The 17,826-nt window shown below is 36.0% G+C and overlaps 3 protein-coding genes across 6 annotated transcripts in view; 2 read left to right on the top strand and 1 right to left on the bottom strand.

Moving 5' to 3' along the window:
* Positions 1-17,826, top strand: part of LOC111505089 (uncharacterized) — a 312,186-nt gene that overhangs the window by 99,704 nt on the left and 194,656 nt on the right. The window lies entirely within an intron of this gene.
* The window catches only part of Nasp (Nuclear autoantigenic sperm protein), a 92,168-nt gene that overhangs the window by 937 nt on the left and 73,405 nt on the right, over positions 1-17,826 (bottom strand). Inside the window, exons 2-4 of the mRNA XM_023159844.2 lie at positions 7,792-8,023; positions 3,818-4,075; positions 28-518 (exon numbers count right to left, since the gene is read on the bottom strand). Of these exons, the coding sequence (XP_023015612.2) occupies positions 28-518; positions 3,818-4,075; positions 7,792-8,023 (981 nt within the window). The remainder of the gene's footprint in view (positions 1-27; positions 519-3,817; positions 4,076-7,791; positions 8,024-17,826) is intronic.
* The window catches only part of LOC111505094 (uncharacterized), a 71,417-nt gene continuing 68,602 nt past the window's right edge, over positions 15,012-17,826 (top strand). For 2 of the 4 annotated variants that reach the window (XM_023159847.2, XM_074179960.1), the window contains exon 1: positions 15,039-15,559. Coding sequence is in view for 1 of the 4 variants with exons in the window: in XM_074179961.1 (XP_074036062.1) it covers positions 15,526-15,559 (34 nt within the window). In the remaining 3 variants the exon portion in view is untranslated. Of the gene's footprint in view, positions 15,560-17,826 lie in introns of all 4 variants that reach the window. The other 2 variants (XM_074179962.1, XM_074179961.1) reach the window with 2 other exon arrangements.

Below are 17,826 nucleotides of genomic sequence, written 5' to 3'. Positions count from 1 at the left end.
AGTTGTTCTTATATCACATTGACATACCTCATCTTTGTAGGTCTTCATATCCGCAATTTTTTCTTCAATATCAGGGATAAGACTTTTTATTTCTTCAATTTCCTCTTTTATACCATCTTTTTTATCTTCTTTCTTTTCCAAATTTTCAATCCTGTGCTGCAGATACACCAAAGAATTTTTGAAATTTGCAATGGCTTCCTCGATTTGAGAATTAGTGGAATAGGCTATGCCCAACTTATAGTAAGTTTCTGCTACAGTACGACTATCTTTTTCAAATATTTCTGTTTGAATATGCAAACCATCTTTTATGTCATTAATGGCCGCCTCAAAATTTTCGCTTTCTAGTGAAATTTCACCCAGAACCGTAAGAGTTTCAGCAAGATGTTTCTTGCCATTATCTCCCATCTTTTCAAAAATTTTCTTTGCCAACTCCAAAACTTCCCAAGCTACCTGCAGGTCCGTTGGTTCTTCATCATTTTCGGTTTTATTTTCAGAATCGCCAGAAGGCCCAGAGGAACCTGGAAAAAATTATTTTTTAACTAAGAATTCCATAAAATTACAGGCTTTTATGGCCAGAGTCACGATGAGAGGGAACAAAATCCAGACTGACAAGTCGTCGTCGAATGGAACGCATATGACCAAACGTTTTATTCGCTACTGCGGTAGACATCTTCAGTGTATCATTCATTGACTGCGATGACGAAGGTAGTATCTCGAAGTCACCGTATGCACCACTGAAGATATCTACCGCAGTAGCAAACGAAACGTTTGGTACTATAGCCTGTCAGCCTAGATTTTGTTCTCTCTAATTGAGATTCAATAGTCATCCAGGCCATCAAGAACTGAGTAATCTGACAAATAGAAATAGATTGACTCTATACTGGGTACCAGGAAACTTAGGTATCACGCAATGAAAAAGCTGATGAGTGTGCTGACATGGATCATCGACTCCTTTATAGGCCTGCCTTGAACCAGCTAAGGTACAGAACCAGACTGGGAAGTGGGTCTAGAAGAAAAATGAAGAGTACTGGGAAAATATACCCAGGAACACACACGGAAAACTTTCATAGAGGGACCATCCGAGAAGTTAAGAGAAGAACTGCTTCATCAACTCAGGGATAGGTTCAGAACAATTGCTTTATCGTGGATCTCTCTTAACAAGAATAGCAGTGTCATCAGCATAAAAGATGAGATGTTCATTGAATTTGTTGATATACCTTATTGATGTTCATTAAAAACAAGCCTGGCCTAAATATAGGACCTTGAGGAGTTGCAACTTTCACTTCTGCTCATCGGTTGGTCTTTTTTCATTTTTTTGTGTAGAATAGTCCTGGATCAGTGACAGCATTGATTCTCGTATCCTGTATCAATTCAGTTTTTCTAAGATCTTGCTATGGCAAACTATGACAAGAGCCTTGACAATATCTAGAAAAATGATTTTCCAATCTATCGAAAGCTATCAATGTTTTTTCAATGGGATTAAGAACTCAACATTTAATATTTGAATTATCATCTATGAAGCTAAATGACTTTCTGTTATTATACGATTTTTGTTGAGAAATGTTATCAATCTCTTTTTAAGTGTTTGAAAAATTTGGAAAATTATTTATCTGATATGAGTATATCATTACTAACACAATCATATTTGTCGACCTTATATATAGATATAGCACATGCTTTTTCTATTGTTGTTTGATATTTGCTTCTCACAATAAATAAATCAGGAGAATATTTATGAGATAGAGCAAGCCAGTTGCATAAACATACACACACAGCAAGACCAGACCCCACAATCGTCTCATGACCATTTCTCCATGGAAATAGGCATACTCAGGTCTAGGATAACAAGGTCTTGTCTCACACAATACTGGAGCTCTGGGAGTAAGTCTTTCGCCAGTATATTCTGATCAGGAGAGCAACAAAGAGAAATTTGTAAACAAAACTAATCACATTATTTTTCTTTGTATAATATAAGGTTGCATTTAACATCCCTTTTTTATACATACTGTAAACCTGTTGACAGGTCTCCAGATTAATACGTTTTTTGAGTTTTGAACCTTTGGAATTGATGATATAGCATTTCTCCAGATTATAGGTTAGGTTAGGTCGAAAGTGACCTCCACCGCAACCCGCAAGGGTTTATTGTGGCTCACACCTATTCACACTCGACCAAATAAACCCAGCTTCTCAGCGAAGCCGTTTACTTTGTATGGTGAGTGGTCTTTCAGGTCAGATGATAAGAGTATGGCTCTGCCAAACTCTAAAAACCTGATTCGGTCACCAGCAGGGCAGGCACAAAGTATGTGCTCTGCTGTTTCATCATTTTCCAAACAGAGGCGACACACACTCTCTTCCGTCAGTCCAAGTCTATGCATATGATGATTCAAATGACAGTGACCTGTAAGAAGGCCTGTTAGATATCGTAGTTTATTCCTACTGTAATCTAACAACTGTTTGGTATCAAGCTTCAAAGGGGAAGTAAACGCCTTGGAGTGAGCCAATCCTGGAATATTCTGCCAGGAGTCCATAAATCTTCTTGCCATCCAGGCGTTCAATGTGTGTTTAACAAAGCCTAAAGCGATGCCTATGACAGGTTCTGGTCCAATTGAGCTGATTAAGGGCACACTCCTTCGCAAGGGAGTCAGCAGCCTCATTGCCTTTCAGGCCAGTATGGCCAGGAATCCAGACCAACGACAATCTGTTAAGTATTTCTATCGAGGAGAGTCATTTTTGGCAATTTGCTACCAATTTAGTCGTTGCTCAGTAGGAGCAAAGAGCTTCCAACGGCGCTTGACTGTCCGAGAATATTATTATTGACTTATGTATGAGGTTGGATTCTTCTAATCTCTCCGCACACAATTCAATAGCGTCAATTTTCGCTTGAAATACAGTCGCATAGGTTCCTAGGCAGGTTGATATCTGTCCTGGGTCTGCGACTGAAAACACCAGCATCAGAACAGGAAGGTGTTTTTGATCCATCTGTGAACCAACAACTATCTGCTCTTCATATTTCCTTCTCCCGGAGGATCCAGTACTCCCTACTCGGGAACAGTACTTTATAAGGCAGTGTATTTGACAGTTGGAGGTATAAAGTCAGATGTCATTTCCAAAATGTGACTTCCAGAGTAAACAGTCTGTTGCACTCTGTATATTGGATTTGCATCTTTTTTATAGTGTACTTACAAAGTACTAGTCAAGTCCTGTCATTTGATACCCATATTAATGTAGTTGTGAAGAAATATGTAATCCGCCATTTTGTAGCTGTGGCCATCTTTGATTTCCAATGATACAGAATTCATTAAATTGTATTGTCATCAAAACTAAATGTGTGTACCAAATATCAAAGCAATTTGTCAACAGGAAGGGGTATCAAACTTCAATTTCTAAAATTGACCCAAACAAACAGGGCAAACTAAATAAAACCGTTTAAAAAATATGCCCCTTTCTAAAATATAATTAAAGGAATTCAACCAATTGCAGCGATGAAAATCTATGTTTGCAAATATATCATACAATCAAGATCCAACAAAAACCAATTCATCAATCGAATGAGACAAGCAGGAAGCTTCCCTGACATGACATAACAACTACTTTGGTTGTTCGAAGGTCAAGGGATATCAGTAAGTTTATAGGAAGCAACAGTTTAATTTTTGCGAGATTACCGCAAATAATAATAGAATAATGAATAAAATAATTTGTTTGTGGAAAGAGATATTCCAAGAAAGCATTCAGTATTATTACTTAGTATATCATGCTCCTACAGGTTCAAATTTTTATAGGTGCAGATTTTGATTACCAACAGATTATTAACTCTTACCTGAAGCTTCAACCTCAAATGTTCCATTAGTTGCAACTTCAGTAGCACCCTCTTTTACTTCAGTTTTTTTGCTACTTTCCTCTGCAATGTCCATTTTTTCATTCTCTGTTGCCACTGCACTTTCTTTAGCAATGCCATTTTCTTCAGTTTCCACATTTTCTGAGGCCTCATCGTTTTCCTCGCCATCTTCTTCTGGTTCATCACCTCCATCGCCATCCTCATCAGATTCTTCGTCGTTATTTCTTGGCACTGCATCACCTGAAGGAAAGAAAAGTTTGATATGTTAATTTAAAAAAAACAGAACCCTATTTTTCCTAAGACATTAATGGAAACTGCAATAATTTATTTTTCATCTTTGATGATGCTATCTTTGGTGAAGCTGTGAGCTTCAATTTACACTTCAAGTAAACCCAATGATAAGCTTGCAAGATCAGCTCAGTTAGATGTATGTCACCTGATTCAGCAGAAAATCTGAGCCGATATTGAAAAATAGTAAGACTTGCCCACGAGTTTAAAAATTAAAGCTCTGAAGGAACAAGAAATATTTGACAAATGTCGTAGGACTTAAAAGGACAGCCTAAATGATTCTACATTTTCAAAAAGGGGCATTAATGACGAGATTTAGGTTGCATATGATATTGGAAAGAAGAAGAAACTAGCGCATAGTTAACTACCATAGTTTGATGAGTTGCTTACTTTGCTCTCACCGTACCTCCAACTTGGTTTTCGAATGACCACCCAGGTTATTTCACTATTGACACTGAATGCTGATGCTTTTTCAAGTTGGAGTTTTATCTAAAAGTAACGGATTATATCATTTTTAGTTTATGCCTTTCAGATTATGCATCACACCTGCAACATTTGAACATCTAATCGAATTGGTGCTTCAAAATTAGGAAGCCATACTTCGTTCATCTTGGGAAATACTTTTGACGAACATATTTCAAACCAGAGATGTGTCTTGACAAATGAAAATTAAAGAAATGGACTTTGTAGAAAATATTTTTCAAGCCACTTCATGTCCTCAGGCAGTGCAGAACAGTCTTCAATATGATAGGGGAAAAGTGGCAGATCTGAAAGTACGGTCAACCGGTGAAGATATATCAGCTCGAATGGGACTCAATATGCCTTCAAGATTACTCAATTATCAGAGAATATTACATAGATCATGCATCAAGCAGTTTCACTAGCACATTTTGTACTACCAGTTTTAATAAGGAGTACCTGATTGTGAACTTGAGAGAGCTCTTTAGGAAACGCTTTTGAGTAGTGTGATTGCCAAGTATGGAATGCCTCTAAAAATTCACTTGAAGAAGAATCAGAACTTCGAATCAGATGTCTGGAAAAAAAAATGATTTCTGTTCTCAACATGACACAACAGACCTTGTGTTCAGCAGCCTTTTTGATCAAGAACTTGATGAGGGGTCTCTCCCAGAGTGCGTGCATGATTTGAAGGTAAGTATGAAAATTATCCACGAATTCGCTAGTCGTAGGAAGAGAATAAGCTCAAGGTTGCCCTTATAGAGAGACAAACCTTCAACAGAGATGGAACCCATCTGGAATGAGTGAGACATTTTCTGCTTTGAGCAAGCAACCTAAAGAGGAGGTGGTTTTACAAACCTGGAAAAAATCAAACCCTCAGCCTATTTGACAAATTGCACCAAACCGTGTTTTAATTTGTTATGCTGAGTGTGTCATTACAGTAAAAATAAATTAGAGTTGATCCAAAGTACTTGGGGATGAAATTGAATGAATTTTAAGGGTGGAAAATGGTTCTTCATGATTTCCAGCGAAGCTAAACCTCCTATCGTGAAAAGTTGACTAAAAAAACTGTAGGTAATATGAAGATCTATAACTATTGTATGAACAGTTCCTGACATTATTAAAGAAAATTTTTAATATCCACTTATTCTTTTTGATTGTTTTCTCTTAGAAAATAAATTGTTTTTCAAGATATTTTGTAGAAACTCACTTTTTTTGTTTATATCATATTCTTATTTTCTCAAATTCAAATAGTCAGTACAACATTTTATTTCGATGTTAAGTTAGGTTAGGTTAGATCAAAAGTGCACCGCAACCCGCGATGTTATTGTTTATATGAAAGTTGAGTTTCGAGAGGATTTTTTTCCAGTGTTTGTGCGAAAGTTACTTTTTTGCAAGATGTACACATCTTTGTATAGAGTCAATTGTTTGCAAGATTCCTACATTTTTTTTGTATGAAGATGGAAAAGTAGAAATCCAAAACCTTCCTTTTCCAAAAAATTAATCTCTCCTAAAAATATACCTCTTTTGATTGAAAAAATATCCATGTTCTGAAAACAGTTTTTTTCAAAATATTTTTCTGGCTGAATTTTCGTTCAGGTAGTATGAAAGAAAAGTAACAAAATTATAGAAAAAATTTTCACAAAATATAAATAATTGAAAAAAACTCGATAGATAATGTAAAATTTAAATGAAGGAATGGCAAGCAATTGTTGTTGCAATATGAGATTGCAAATATATGCAAAAATAATTGTTTTATCGAGTATTTAATATCAGGTTAATTTTGAAATAATCTATTTTCAGAATATGTGTACCTCAGGTTGAAAATGAGGTATTTTTTGTAGATTTGACAGAATATTTCGGTTAAAAAAATCACAGAATATTAGGAATACAAAAAAGTAATTTTCCAACGTGACAAATAAATTATTGTTGAGAAAGAAAGTTTTTGGGTTTCTACTTCTCCATCTTCATATAAAAAAAATGTGGGAATCTTCCAAAGAAAGAAAGGAAGCAAAGTAAGGAAGCTTCTTTTTTTATATGAAGATGAAGAAGTAGAAAGCCAAAACTTTCTTTTTCAAAAATTAATCTATTCTAAAAATATACCTCTTTCAATTTGAAAAATTATTTTTGTAAAAGAAAAAGTAAAAAACGAAAAAACATCGGTATTTCCATTTTTTTTTAATTTCAGGTTATAATGGAGAAACGATTCATACAAAAATCGTAGAACTTGATATTTCCTACAATTCATGTATTCAACTTTTCTCAGCAAGTCTGGCTGCAGTGGAAAACCATTTTATCCCCTAAAATCAACCTGCTATTTTATCCCTCCAAACTTGAATCCACTTTAATATAATTTTCATATAATAAACACAAAATTTTCTATTTTCTTTAATAATTTTTATGTTGCCACTTTTTTTTTGTTTTCAAAACATGCTTCTTAACTGGTATGAATGTACTAAACTTTCAATTTCAAACGAGAAGTCGAGAGAGATTCCTATTTTGAAATTGTTCAATAAACATTTGTAGTAACGTCAGTAAATACCCATAAAGCATTTTTTAATCATTCATACAATATTTTGTATCTGAATTCCGCTGAGAATGTTCAATGATCCATCCTCCCTACTTGTGAAATTTTTGAAAATTTTCTTAGAAGTCAGCATAACCTATCCTAACCTAACCTGGATGAAATATCATTTTCTTTTAGTGGTTCTAGGTATTCTTGAAATTTTACGATGTTTTCTACAATTTATAAAATGTTATTGAAGTTAAGACATCCAATTGGATTCATTACAAGGATGTGTTCTTATAATGACCAAATTAAACAAATATTAAAAAATCAAAGGTTCAACCACAGTATAATAATACAACCAGTAGGCTATCTTACCAGTGCTGTAGTATCGAAGGATTCGACGGTCTACGGGCATCGGATTAGTTATAATAAACGGTCGGAAATTGATATTGTGTTTAGTTTATTCGCTGTTTTTTATTATTGTTTTTAGTTTTTGTAGTTGGTTATAAGTAATTTACTACAAAATCTTCTACAATATCCTTTAATATCGTTTTTATATGAGAGCACGCCTATGGTAAAAGAACGAAATTGGCTTCGCACTTCGTTTCGAGGTCGCCGAGAACTTTGTGAATTTATGAATGAAAGTAGTGGGAGTGGACTTACTGGTTGATTTTTACTATGGTTTAACAGTACTGTTATTTACCTAGTGCTTCATTTTCTTCTCTAGACAATCCAAGTAGAGCTTTTCCATAATACAGGTATACATCACCAAGCGATTCATGAAGATCATCACCATGCTCAGCTACCATAAGTTCACTGGCTTTACTCAAAGCGGTCACAGCAGAGTTGAAATCTTGGAGGACGAAGGCCCTAACGCCCTGAGCGAGAAGTTCCTTGGGGTTTTTGCTGTCGACGTCGACTATCACATCAGCCATCTGAAATGAAAAATGAAATAGAAATAATAAAATTCAGAAAATGAAATACACATAAATGAGAACAAATACATGTAAAACATTTAACTAAGTTGAAATTTTTAAAAAATAATAATTTTGAAGAATACACTTTGAACCAATATATTGCCTTTATTCGTTTCACTAACATTTTTATCTTCGTCTTATTGATTACCTGTATTGTCAAATCAAGTAGTGATTATACGAATAATTTGTCTCGTACATGTATGCCCAATCAGGGTAAGTTTGTTGTATCTGCCAGTTTGATAACTGGGTTGAAAAAATAATTCAAGATCTATCAAAACATCGAATATTTATGTCCGTACACCTTAACCATTTTTTCACATTGGATTTGAAGGATATATACGATTTTACCTCTTGGATGTCATCCGGAAGTGAATTATACGGACCGTTTTTTTAGTTGATCCCACTATTGCTATCTCGATAACGGTAAGTCTTACAAGGTCGGTTGAATTTCTATTTTGGGGAACTAGAATAATCCTTTATCAGATCGAGGAAATCAGTGGTTGTTGGTTGAAATATTCGCCAAAAATTAGATTTATTTTTTTATGGATAAAACACAAGCACTACAGGAACATCCTTAAGGGGCTCTAAGAGCGGTGCTTGTGTGAAAGTAGGAATTCACGTTGGATTTGAATCGCTGGAGATTAATTTCATTTGGAAAAACGTTCTCAGGAAGTTTCTTCCACATAAACGCAGTTCTTCAAATGAAAGAGTTCTTGAACAGTGAAGTTTGAATTGGAACCTCAAAATGATGAGCGGCCACAGTCCTTTGCGAATTTCTGATATGCTCCGCTCTTGCTGGAATCAAATGTGCCACTTTCACTTCCCGTGAAAGTATCTATAGAAGAGGGACAAATCTCCAACCTTCCTTCGATGTTCCAAAATATCAAGGTTGCAAGTGACGTTCGCGTCTTCAATCACGCGGATGGCTCTTTTCTGGATAGAATCCAACATCTTCAGGGTATGCCTAGTGGCGGAGCTCCATACATGAGACCTCTACTGCAGAGAAGGTCTGATTTAAGCTTCATAAAACATCAAAAGTTGCTCCCAGCTTTTGCAATTCCAGTGACATATTGGTGTTCATTTCAACCCCCAACAAATTTATCGAAGCAGAAAGCGGAACTGTCTGTCCTGACACTATTATATCCGATTCGCAGACATTTATCTTTTAGAGAAAACCGATCCCTGGGTTTTCGTGGCATTGAATTGAACCTGGTTACTATCGCCCCAATTTGAAATCACCTCTAGATCCTCTTTAAGATTTGCAACCTACTGCTGCCGGTGAAATGTGCATCCACAGCCGATATCCTGGAATCCAAGTGGAATGAGGAGACAAGTGTACTGTAGTCAGCAAAACAATATATTGAATTCTTCGTTTTTTCCAATAAGTCGTCGATATACAATATAAAGAGGGTTGGCGTTAATGGTAAAAGTTTTCGAGAGACATCGACAGCCACTTGCAGGGAATGTTTTTTCAGGAAGCTGGAGAGTCACACACAAAAGTGATCTGACAAGACATAGCATCGAAGTTAGGTCAACAAACCCTCATGCCACACACAGTCAAAGGCCTTAGAAATATCAATCGCAACAGCTCTTGACTCTCCATGTCTCTCGATTGCGTTATTCCAAATATGGGTGACATACGATAGAAGGTCGCCATTTGTTCTTTGTTTCCGAAAGTCATATTGATGATCGCAAGAGATGATAAAGCCTTCCAGATATCGAAGGATATGGTGGTTACGGCTTCGTCCATGATTTTTGATATCACTGATAGCAAAGCAACTGTTCTATAGTTCTTTGGAAGATTTTTCTACCCCTTTTTAGGAACACGAGCAATCTTCCAACATGAAGGAAAAACACCTTCGTTGTAAGACAGGCTGAAAAATCTGCAAAATACTGGTGCGAGTTCATTGGCGCACTTTTTAAGTACGATGACTGGCACTTCATCAGTACCAGACGCCTTGATGATATTAAGCTGGAATCTACTGTGGGAATAGTGGATGGTGTTGAATTTCCTATTTGGGTTCTTCGCCTCAATTTAGAATGATATAAAAAAAGGTAGAGACACTTGCAATACTGTCACATATCTTCTAATATATAAAAATCGATGTTTGTTAGTTGGTTGGTTGGTTGGTTGGTAAGTGATAAACTTCTACATCGCCCAACCGATCGTGATGAAACTTGACATATATAAGTAATTTTTCATAGAGAAGGTTTTTAGGCTATCAATTTTTCTGTAACTCGCCACTAGATGGCGCTGTAGAACGATTTTTTTGAAATCACTGTTCTATAACGCTGCGCACGCTGCGCAGATTCTGATTCTGTCAAAACATTGGAACAGCAGCGATACAGCAACATAATACTAGTCTAATATATAAAAATGGATGTTTGTTGGTTAGTTGGTTGGTAAGTGATAAACTTCTACATCGCTCAACCGATCGTGATGAAACTTGACATATATAAGTAATTTTTCATAGAGAAAGTTTTTAGGCTATCAATTTTTCCGTAACTCGCCACTAGATGGCGCTGTGGAACAATTTTTTGAAAGCACTGATCTATAACGCTGCGCACGACCAAGTTCGTTGATTCTAATTCTGTCAAAACATTGGAATAGCAGCGATACAGCGACATAGTTCTAATTAGTACTACAACTACCAAATTCTACGCGGGCGAAACCGCGGGCAACAACTAGTTTGTTATAAACCAATTTGCATTGTGACATTTCGTTCATTAGATTTCATCATCAACTTTATTTTTTTGAATACAGATTTGTATTGTAATACATAGATGAATTTGTTATAACAGTGGCTACAAAAATCGATGAAAAAACCTGGAGGTCCGTAATGTTTAATCTTGTTTTTCTTTCGAATCTTATACAAAGGCTGGATAAATCCTAATTTCATACAGTTCGGAAATTTACCTTGCTCTAAACTAGTGTTGATTGTGTAGGGACTTTCATTAAGCGCTTCCTATCTTTGAATTCAAATAAAAAAAATTGTTTATGAAATATCATCGAAATTTTCAATAAAGACCTTTTGATGCCATTATGTGTGGAATATAACATCGTTCAAACGCCCACTACGGCTTCTCTGGGTGAAGCGCATCCGAAACATCCAATATCCCATGACTCTGGCGCTGAATCAGGCTGAATTTGACCAATGGCATGGGTTATGTTGGCTTTGAGGACCGCTGTGGTTTGTGGCTTATTGGCATACACCTGCGATCTCAAAAAAACCGACAAGAAAAAGTATCGAAGTTCACATCACCTACACGTGAGATGACCATGCCCTCAAATCGCTCATACATAATATCCAATAACTACTTTAGTGATCTACTAATTTTTCAGAAAAAGGGGTTGGTTGGGTAACAGAATCAATTTTTTCTTAAAAAAAACAATTGTATTGTTGCCGACGTTTCGAATTCAATTAAATTCTTCTGCAGGGCTCGAAAAGTAGTTTTTTTCGTGTTAATGATAATACTATTTTAAAAACCATTAGACATGACATTAGACATAAAAAATAAAAAAAAAACGTTGCGACAACAAATTTTCGAGACATCACCAACACAAAACATGAGCTGTGGCATGAGCTGTGTGTGTTGATAACACATGTCGTTGGTGTCCAGATCATCAAGCCAAAAGATGTTGGTAATCATCGATCTATCGTGCTCGCCGTTGACAGTGATGGCCTAACCAACGTCGTTCTCAAAGAAATTCGGACCCATAAGGCCGCAAGCCCAAAATCCACATCAAATAGTTCCTTTTTCGAAATTCATTGGACGCTCTTCGATCTCATATGGATTGCTATCATCCTAAATTCGACAATTTTGTTTGTTCACGTACAAATTTATTCAGAAATGCACCTCTAGTCCGGTCATTTTACAATATTGAATTAACAAAAATTGCGACAGAGCTAAATTTTGGTGAAGACCTTTATTTTACCATAAAAAATGAAAATTTGAAAGTCCCAATCTGTCCCATGAGCACTTCAAAAGTTATTCGGGGTCAAAGGTCAAAATTTCAGGTTTTTGAGTTTTTCTCGAAAACCGTAAGTTTTATCAAAAAAATACCTCAGACCAAAGTTGTAGACCTCAAAATTCTCTACAAAAATGGTTCCAAAATTTTTTCTGTAACTATCACCGTTCCTGAGATATCGCAATTGTAAAAGTCACGTTTTATATAATATGCACACATTAGCCACGTATATACACATTCAGGTACTTAAGGAAGTAAAAATGCCTGTTTGTGTCTCTTTTATGTATGTATTATATATTAAATTCAGAAAATATACATTTAAAGTCCCTTCGAAAATCCCCTCTACCCGTATGGCCTTGAATATAACATCTGACTACCTATTCTATTGTTCATGTGGCGTCGTTCATGTGCTTGCTTCTTTTAGTGTTAAACGTTCTGTTCGAATTAATATACGTATATATTAGAAGCGTCTACTATAAGAGCTTTCAGTGATTAATATTTGAAAAAAAAATGTCGCGATTTTGCTTTATTTGCTCTAAGCTGTTGACTGAAGGTGAAACTGTTGTGGTTAATCGTGGAACGCAAACTTTAATCGATGCAAATGATGCGAGAAGCGAGTTTACTGAATATTTAAGAGGTCTAAAATCCGTTACAATCCACGTGGATTGCCGCAGCAAAAATACAACGTGAAGATGAACAGGCCAGTACTTCAGAAGTAAATCCACCTCGTACTAGAGCATGAGTAAATGAATCCAGCTTTAGTTTTAAAGAAAACTGCTTATTTTGTGTCGATGAAGCAGATGAACAGGCTGAGAAAAAAACCGCAGAGTCCTCGAAAAAAAAATTACAAAGTTTCTACACTCAAATTTAAAGAAACTATTTTGAAATTAGCTAAAGATCGTTCTGATGACTTATTAAAAGCTGTCGTTGATCGTATCAAATTTGAATATGATTTAGTAGCTGCTGATGCTAAATACCGTTAATCGTTACAAGTCTTTTCTAAGACCTAATACTGGCAGTAAAATTGGGCGTCCACAAAGTGAGGCTGCTAACTCTGCGATGGAGGAAATTTATGAATTTTTGGAAAATAGTAACGACTGCCAGTTTTCGTTAGATGAATTAAATAGTGTTTGTTAAAATGTAGCTTTAGATAACCGAATTCTAAAAGTACGATTGAAGTTGGTAGTAGAATTATTATTACAGAGAAATCCGGGAATTAACATTTATTTGTTTTGTAGACCAAGACATTTTAAGTCAAGTCTGGTCTAATAATAAAAACTTGGATAAAAAAGAAAAATGGAGGAAAATTTTGAAAGCTGCGGCAGCGATCGTTCGAGAAGATATTCAATCTTGTGTGTTTGACAATAAATAAGCATTGTGACTAAAAATTACGTAATAACGATTCGTGGAATAGGTCTACTGGGGAAACCACGTTGAAAAAAACGCGCCGAGTACACTACCTCACAGGTGGTGTGGAAACGGGTGCATATTACATAGAACGTGACTTTTACAATTGCGATATCTCAGGAACGGTGATACTCACAGAAAAAAATTATGAGAACCATTTTTGTAGAGAATTTTGAGATCTACAACTTTGGTCTGAGGTATTTTTTTGATAAAACTTACGGTTTTCGAGAAAAACTCAAAAAACCTAAAATTTTTGACCTTTGACCCCGAATAACTTTTGAAGCGCTCATGGGACAGATTGGACTTTTAAATTTTTATTTTTTATGGTAAACAAATGTCTTCACCAAAATTAAACTCTGTCCCAATTTTCGTTATTTCATTACTATTTTCAGGTCTAAATTGACCGGACTACTCATCGCTGAAAATGATTTTTCGATGAAAATTAAGGTCAGTTGCCAACTGTTCCAGAGTCCATTCGGCGAACACACATTGTTGTATATGGTCGTCTACCTTCAGTTTCAGGGCCAGTTGAATTTAATACGAGTGCAGGCCCAAGTCACGGCGCAAAATTCGCCGTGATCTGCGAAAGGCCAAGTTCTTGTGCGCGACGCGAAATCGCCTGGGATTCTACGACACACTCTCACAGACAGCAGCGATGTTTTCGGCAAATCTTGCGTTTCGTCGACGTACGGGTGTTGGTCGACCGTTTACCGAACCAGTGAACTCTCCATAATCGTCCTACTCTGGGTAAGACGATTATGGCGACCAGTAAAACAATTTTATCATTTGCACCTGTTGCTATATCTATCCATGGTGATTTGGCAAAACAGACTGAATAAATGACAACTAATTTTACAGAAGTAGCTTCAACAAGATGGCCGTTATCAATGACCCGGAAGTCCCTGTTGGAAGACCCTATATATTACTTGATATTATAACCTGCCTAGATTTTTCAACATTATTTCATCGCATTCTGAAAAGGACATTTTTGCCCAATTTAACCAACATCATATCTTCTATCGTTACAGAGATATCAATGGTGTGCAATTAAATTTTCGCCACCCGGTATATATAAATGGAGCGATGACCAGAAAATTATAGATCGAGGAATATCACTGATTTATTTATTTTTTAATATGGTGTGATTGTGACAGTTTTGAATGTGTCCTGTTTGTACAAGTACATGTTTTTCGAGAGTTTTATCAAAAAATATAATCTGTACATCATTCAGCTGGCATCATTACCCTCCGTTAACAGAGTGATTTGATTATTACATTTGTACTACACTGAAGTTTGCCAGACATTTTTGAAATATTTTAACTTCACTAATTTTTATATTACAGAAAAAAGTGTGAATACAGAATAATCCATTTTTGACTCCAATTGCTCGTGAGAATACCACCTGTAAATCATCACTTTCTTACAGACACCGTTCCCAGAGCGTCATAAGGATTTTCTTACAGTGCTTGCGCACCTCCCTGAAAAACAATATGTTGTTGCTTCTAAATATAACGCAATTCGAGTTCCACGACAGTGTGAACCTGTAAATACAATTTGCCGGGTTTTTCACAAACCAAATAATAATATCGATTTCAATATCACGCGAACGACTTGTACACAGTCGACTGAAGTTATGTAGCGTGATAAGAGAAATCTTACCGGTTATCGGGGCACTATCAATACAAAAACATCGACCCCACGAAAAAAACCTCGAAACTCGACTGGATCGCCGTCTTGGCGCTTGCCTATATTGATGTCGGCGTCACTACGAGTACGCAACGCGGATAAACCGAAAACAACCTTTCAGTGAGGTGAAGGGCCGAGCCGGGTGAAGGTTTGCGAGGAAAACCTCGGGAAAATCGACTGGTGAAATGTGAAAATCAAACGCCGAACGCGTGAAACATCACGCACATGTCAACTCCGTTCCAAAAACAAATGCAAACCCGTTTCTATCGTTAGAAACTAGCCAACTGTCCAGTAGTTAGCGTCGAAGTCAATTAATATTAAGCTGGTGCTCTTTGTTTTTCGTGTATTTTTTTTGGAATTTGATAAATGGTGCCTACGCGATAAGTTAAGATTTCATATGCGGAATCTGTGCTATTGCTATAGTGAATTAGGTAAGATAGTGTCCGTCCAATCTGTACATTGGCGCATTCGCCAATTTATGAAATAAGCGCGGATTTTATTAAACTTTAGTCGTGTTCGCCAATTTAAAAATATAATTTTTCCGGTATTTGTGCCCAAAACATAGAGGTTACTATAAATAAATGTTATAGAGCAAGGGTCGGCAAGTTGTTTTAGGTGAAAAACAACTGATAAAAATCAAGTGTATTATTTTGGTTTCAAATCAAATTCTAAATAATAAAACACAAAACCAATCATTAATGTGAGAAATTACACCGACGGTCTTGAGCCAGTTTTTTACAGTTTAGTTCTCGAGAGGAACAAATATCTCGACCGATATTTGTTTTTCATCTTTTCATCTTTAATCTTTGAGAAATTTGTTGGACATACATATGTCGAGCCAAACATAGTGGCCAAATTTATAGCTATATAGTTTCTTTCAATTTTTATTTTTCTCGAACATGTTTGGTCCAAAATTCTTCAGTGAATACCGTTTTATATATTTGCAAAAACACATCTTCTTGCAAATCAATTGCCTTTGGCAGCCACATGTGTCCATTCTGCTGCTGGTTGTTACTTCTTCTTTAATCAGCCAGAAACTTTCAATAACTTGACCTTTACTTAGCCAACGAACATTTTGTCGTGTTGCAGTTAAGACAGAATACGCTGTCAAATCGAAACTCCTTGAAATGTCGGTGCTGAAGAGCCGAATGAGATCTCATAAAATTAATCAACTTGACCAAGCTGTCCATCACTTCTTTCAGTATAGCACTAATTTTTCCACAAAAGGCTGCCTGGTGAATCATGTAGTGATACGATATTAGACCCGAGTTTTTATCCCTGATTTTCTTTATTACACCTTTTTCTTTGCCAATTATTGCTGTGGCCCCGTCAGTTGAAAGCGACGACACCATTTTATCTTAACTAATGTCAGATTTAGTAATAAATTCATCAATGACCTTGAATAAATCTTCTCCTTGAGAGTAACCTTTCAACGGCAATCTTGCTAGCAACTCTTCCCTGAGAATCTGACACTCAATATCAAGAAATCTTACGAAAATAGACATTTGTTCATCATCAACAATGTCACATGATTCATCAAGTGCTATAGCGTGGCAAGGTGCCTTTTACAGAAGTTCAAGAAGAGTGTTTTTAACATCAGCAGCAAAACTTTCCGTTTTTCATGTATTACTTCTCGCCGATAATGGAATACTTTGAAATGCAGCGACATCTTTTTTCTTCTAAATGTGCCGTGACTACTTCTAACACACATTTTTTCACCATCTCACCATCTGCTGTTTATTAAGCGTCCAGCACACACGTAGCGCTGCTTCTGTGGATTTTTTTTTGCTCGCTTATGCAACGAACTAGTCATTTTGTGTTTTTTTTGTGAGAACTGAGATTAAAGTTTTTCTTTACGAGCCTTACTGCCAAATTGTTGATGAGTTGTTTCGTAGTGTCACTTCAAATTACCGCTCTTACCAATAGCGACAGTTTTATTGCATATAAGGCAAACTGGAACCGCTTGGGGCAGCGTAAAACAATATTGTTCAGTCCATTCTGCCGGAAAAATCGTATTTTCACTGTCCACTTTTAGAATCCATAATCCTTTTCAGAATCCATATTATCATAAGTCCGAAAATATTATGAAAATTCGAAAAATCACAAAACAAAATAGTGGCAAGCATGCACAAACACACATACACACAGGGTAGATAGGAAACTAATAAAACCATATCAGTTGTAGGTACTTGTAAAACAGGTTGACTAGGCAACTTGAAATAATTACATACTTAGTTGAATTCTGTGTGGCTTAAAAAAATTACTTCAATTAATAAAGGTATAGTAAACCTTATCTGCGTATTAATTTTTATACTTGGTATACAGGGTTTTTCATGATGAGCGTTAATTAGCCGTTTCTGACAAACTATTTAACGGATCAACCTGAAAATTTCACAGTATGCATAAATCAATATGACCTACACGCCTAAAATATTTCAGACGAAGCGGCGTTGTCGCTTCTACTATAAAGTAGAACACCCCGTATATAATATCATATTATGATTCATTATCACTTTGTCAACAAATTCATATAATATTTCCCTAAACCTATCTATTACCGTTTAGAAGATATAAATTAATTTCGATATTTTTTTTTACCAAACATGAACTTTTATAAATGCTGATAATCTTAAACTCTCTTGCACTAAAACGATCAAATTTGAAATGGAGTGGAGTGATACTATGAGGATCTTCACTC

This window comes from Leptinotarsa decemlineata, unplaced genomic scaffold, assembly GCF_025532065.1.
Source record: "Leptinotarsa decemlineata unplaced genomic scaffold, Ldec_3_MD MMD2_tig00026282_RagTag_RagTag, whole genome shotgun sequence".
Lineage (NCBI taxonomy): Eukaryota > Metazoa > Arthropoda > Insecta > Coleoptera > Chrysomelidae > Leptinotarsa > Leptinotarsa decemlineata.
Note: the sequence above shows the minus strand (reverse complement) of the source record. Positions and strands in the feature narration are given on the sequence as shown.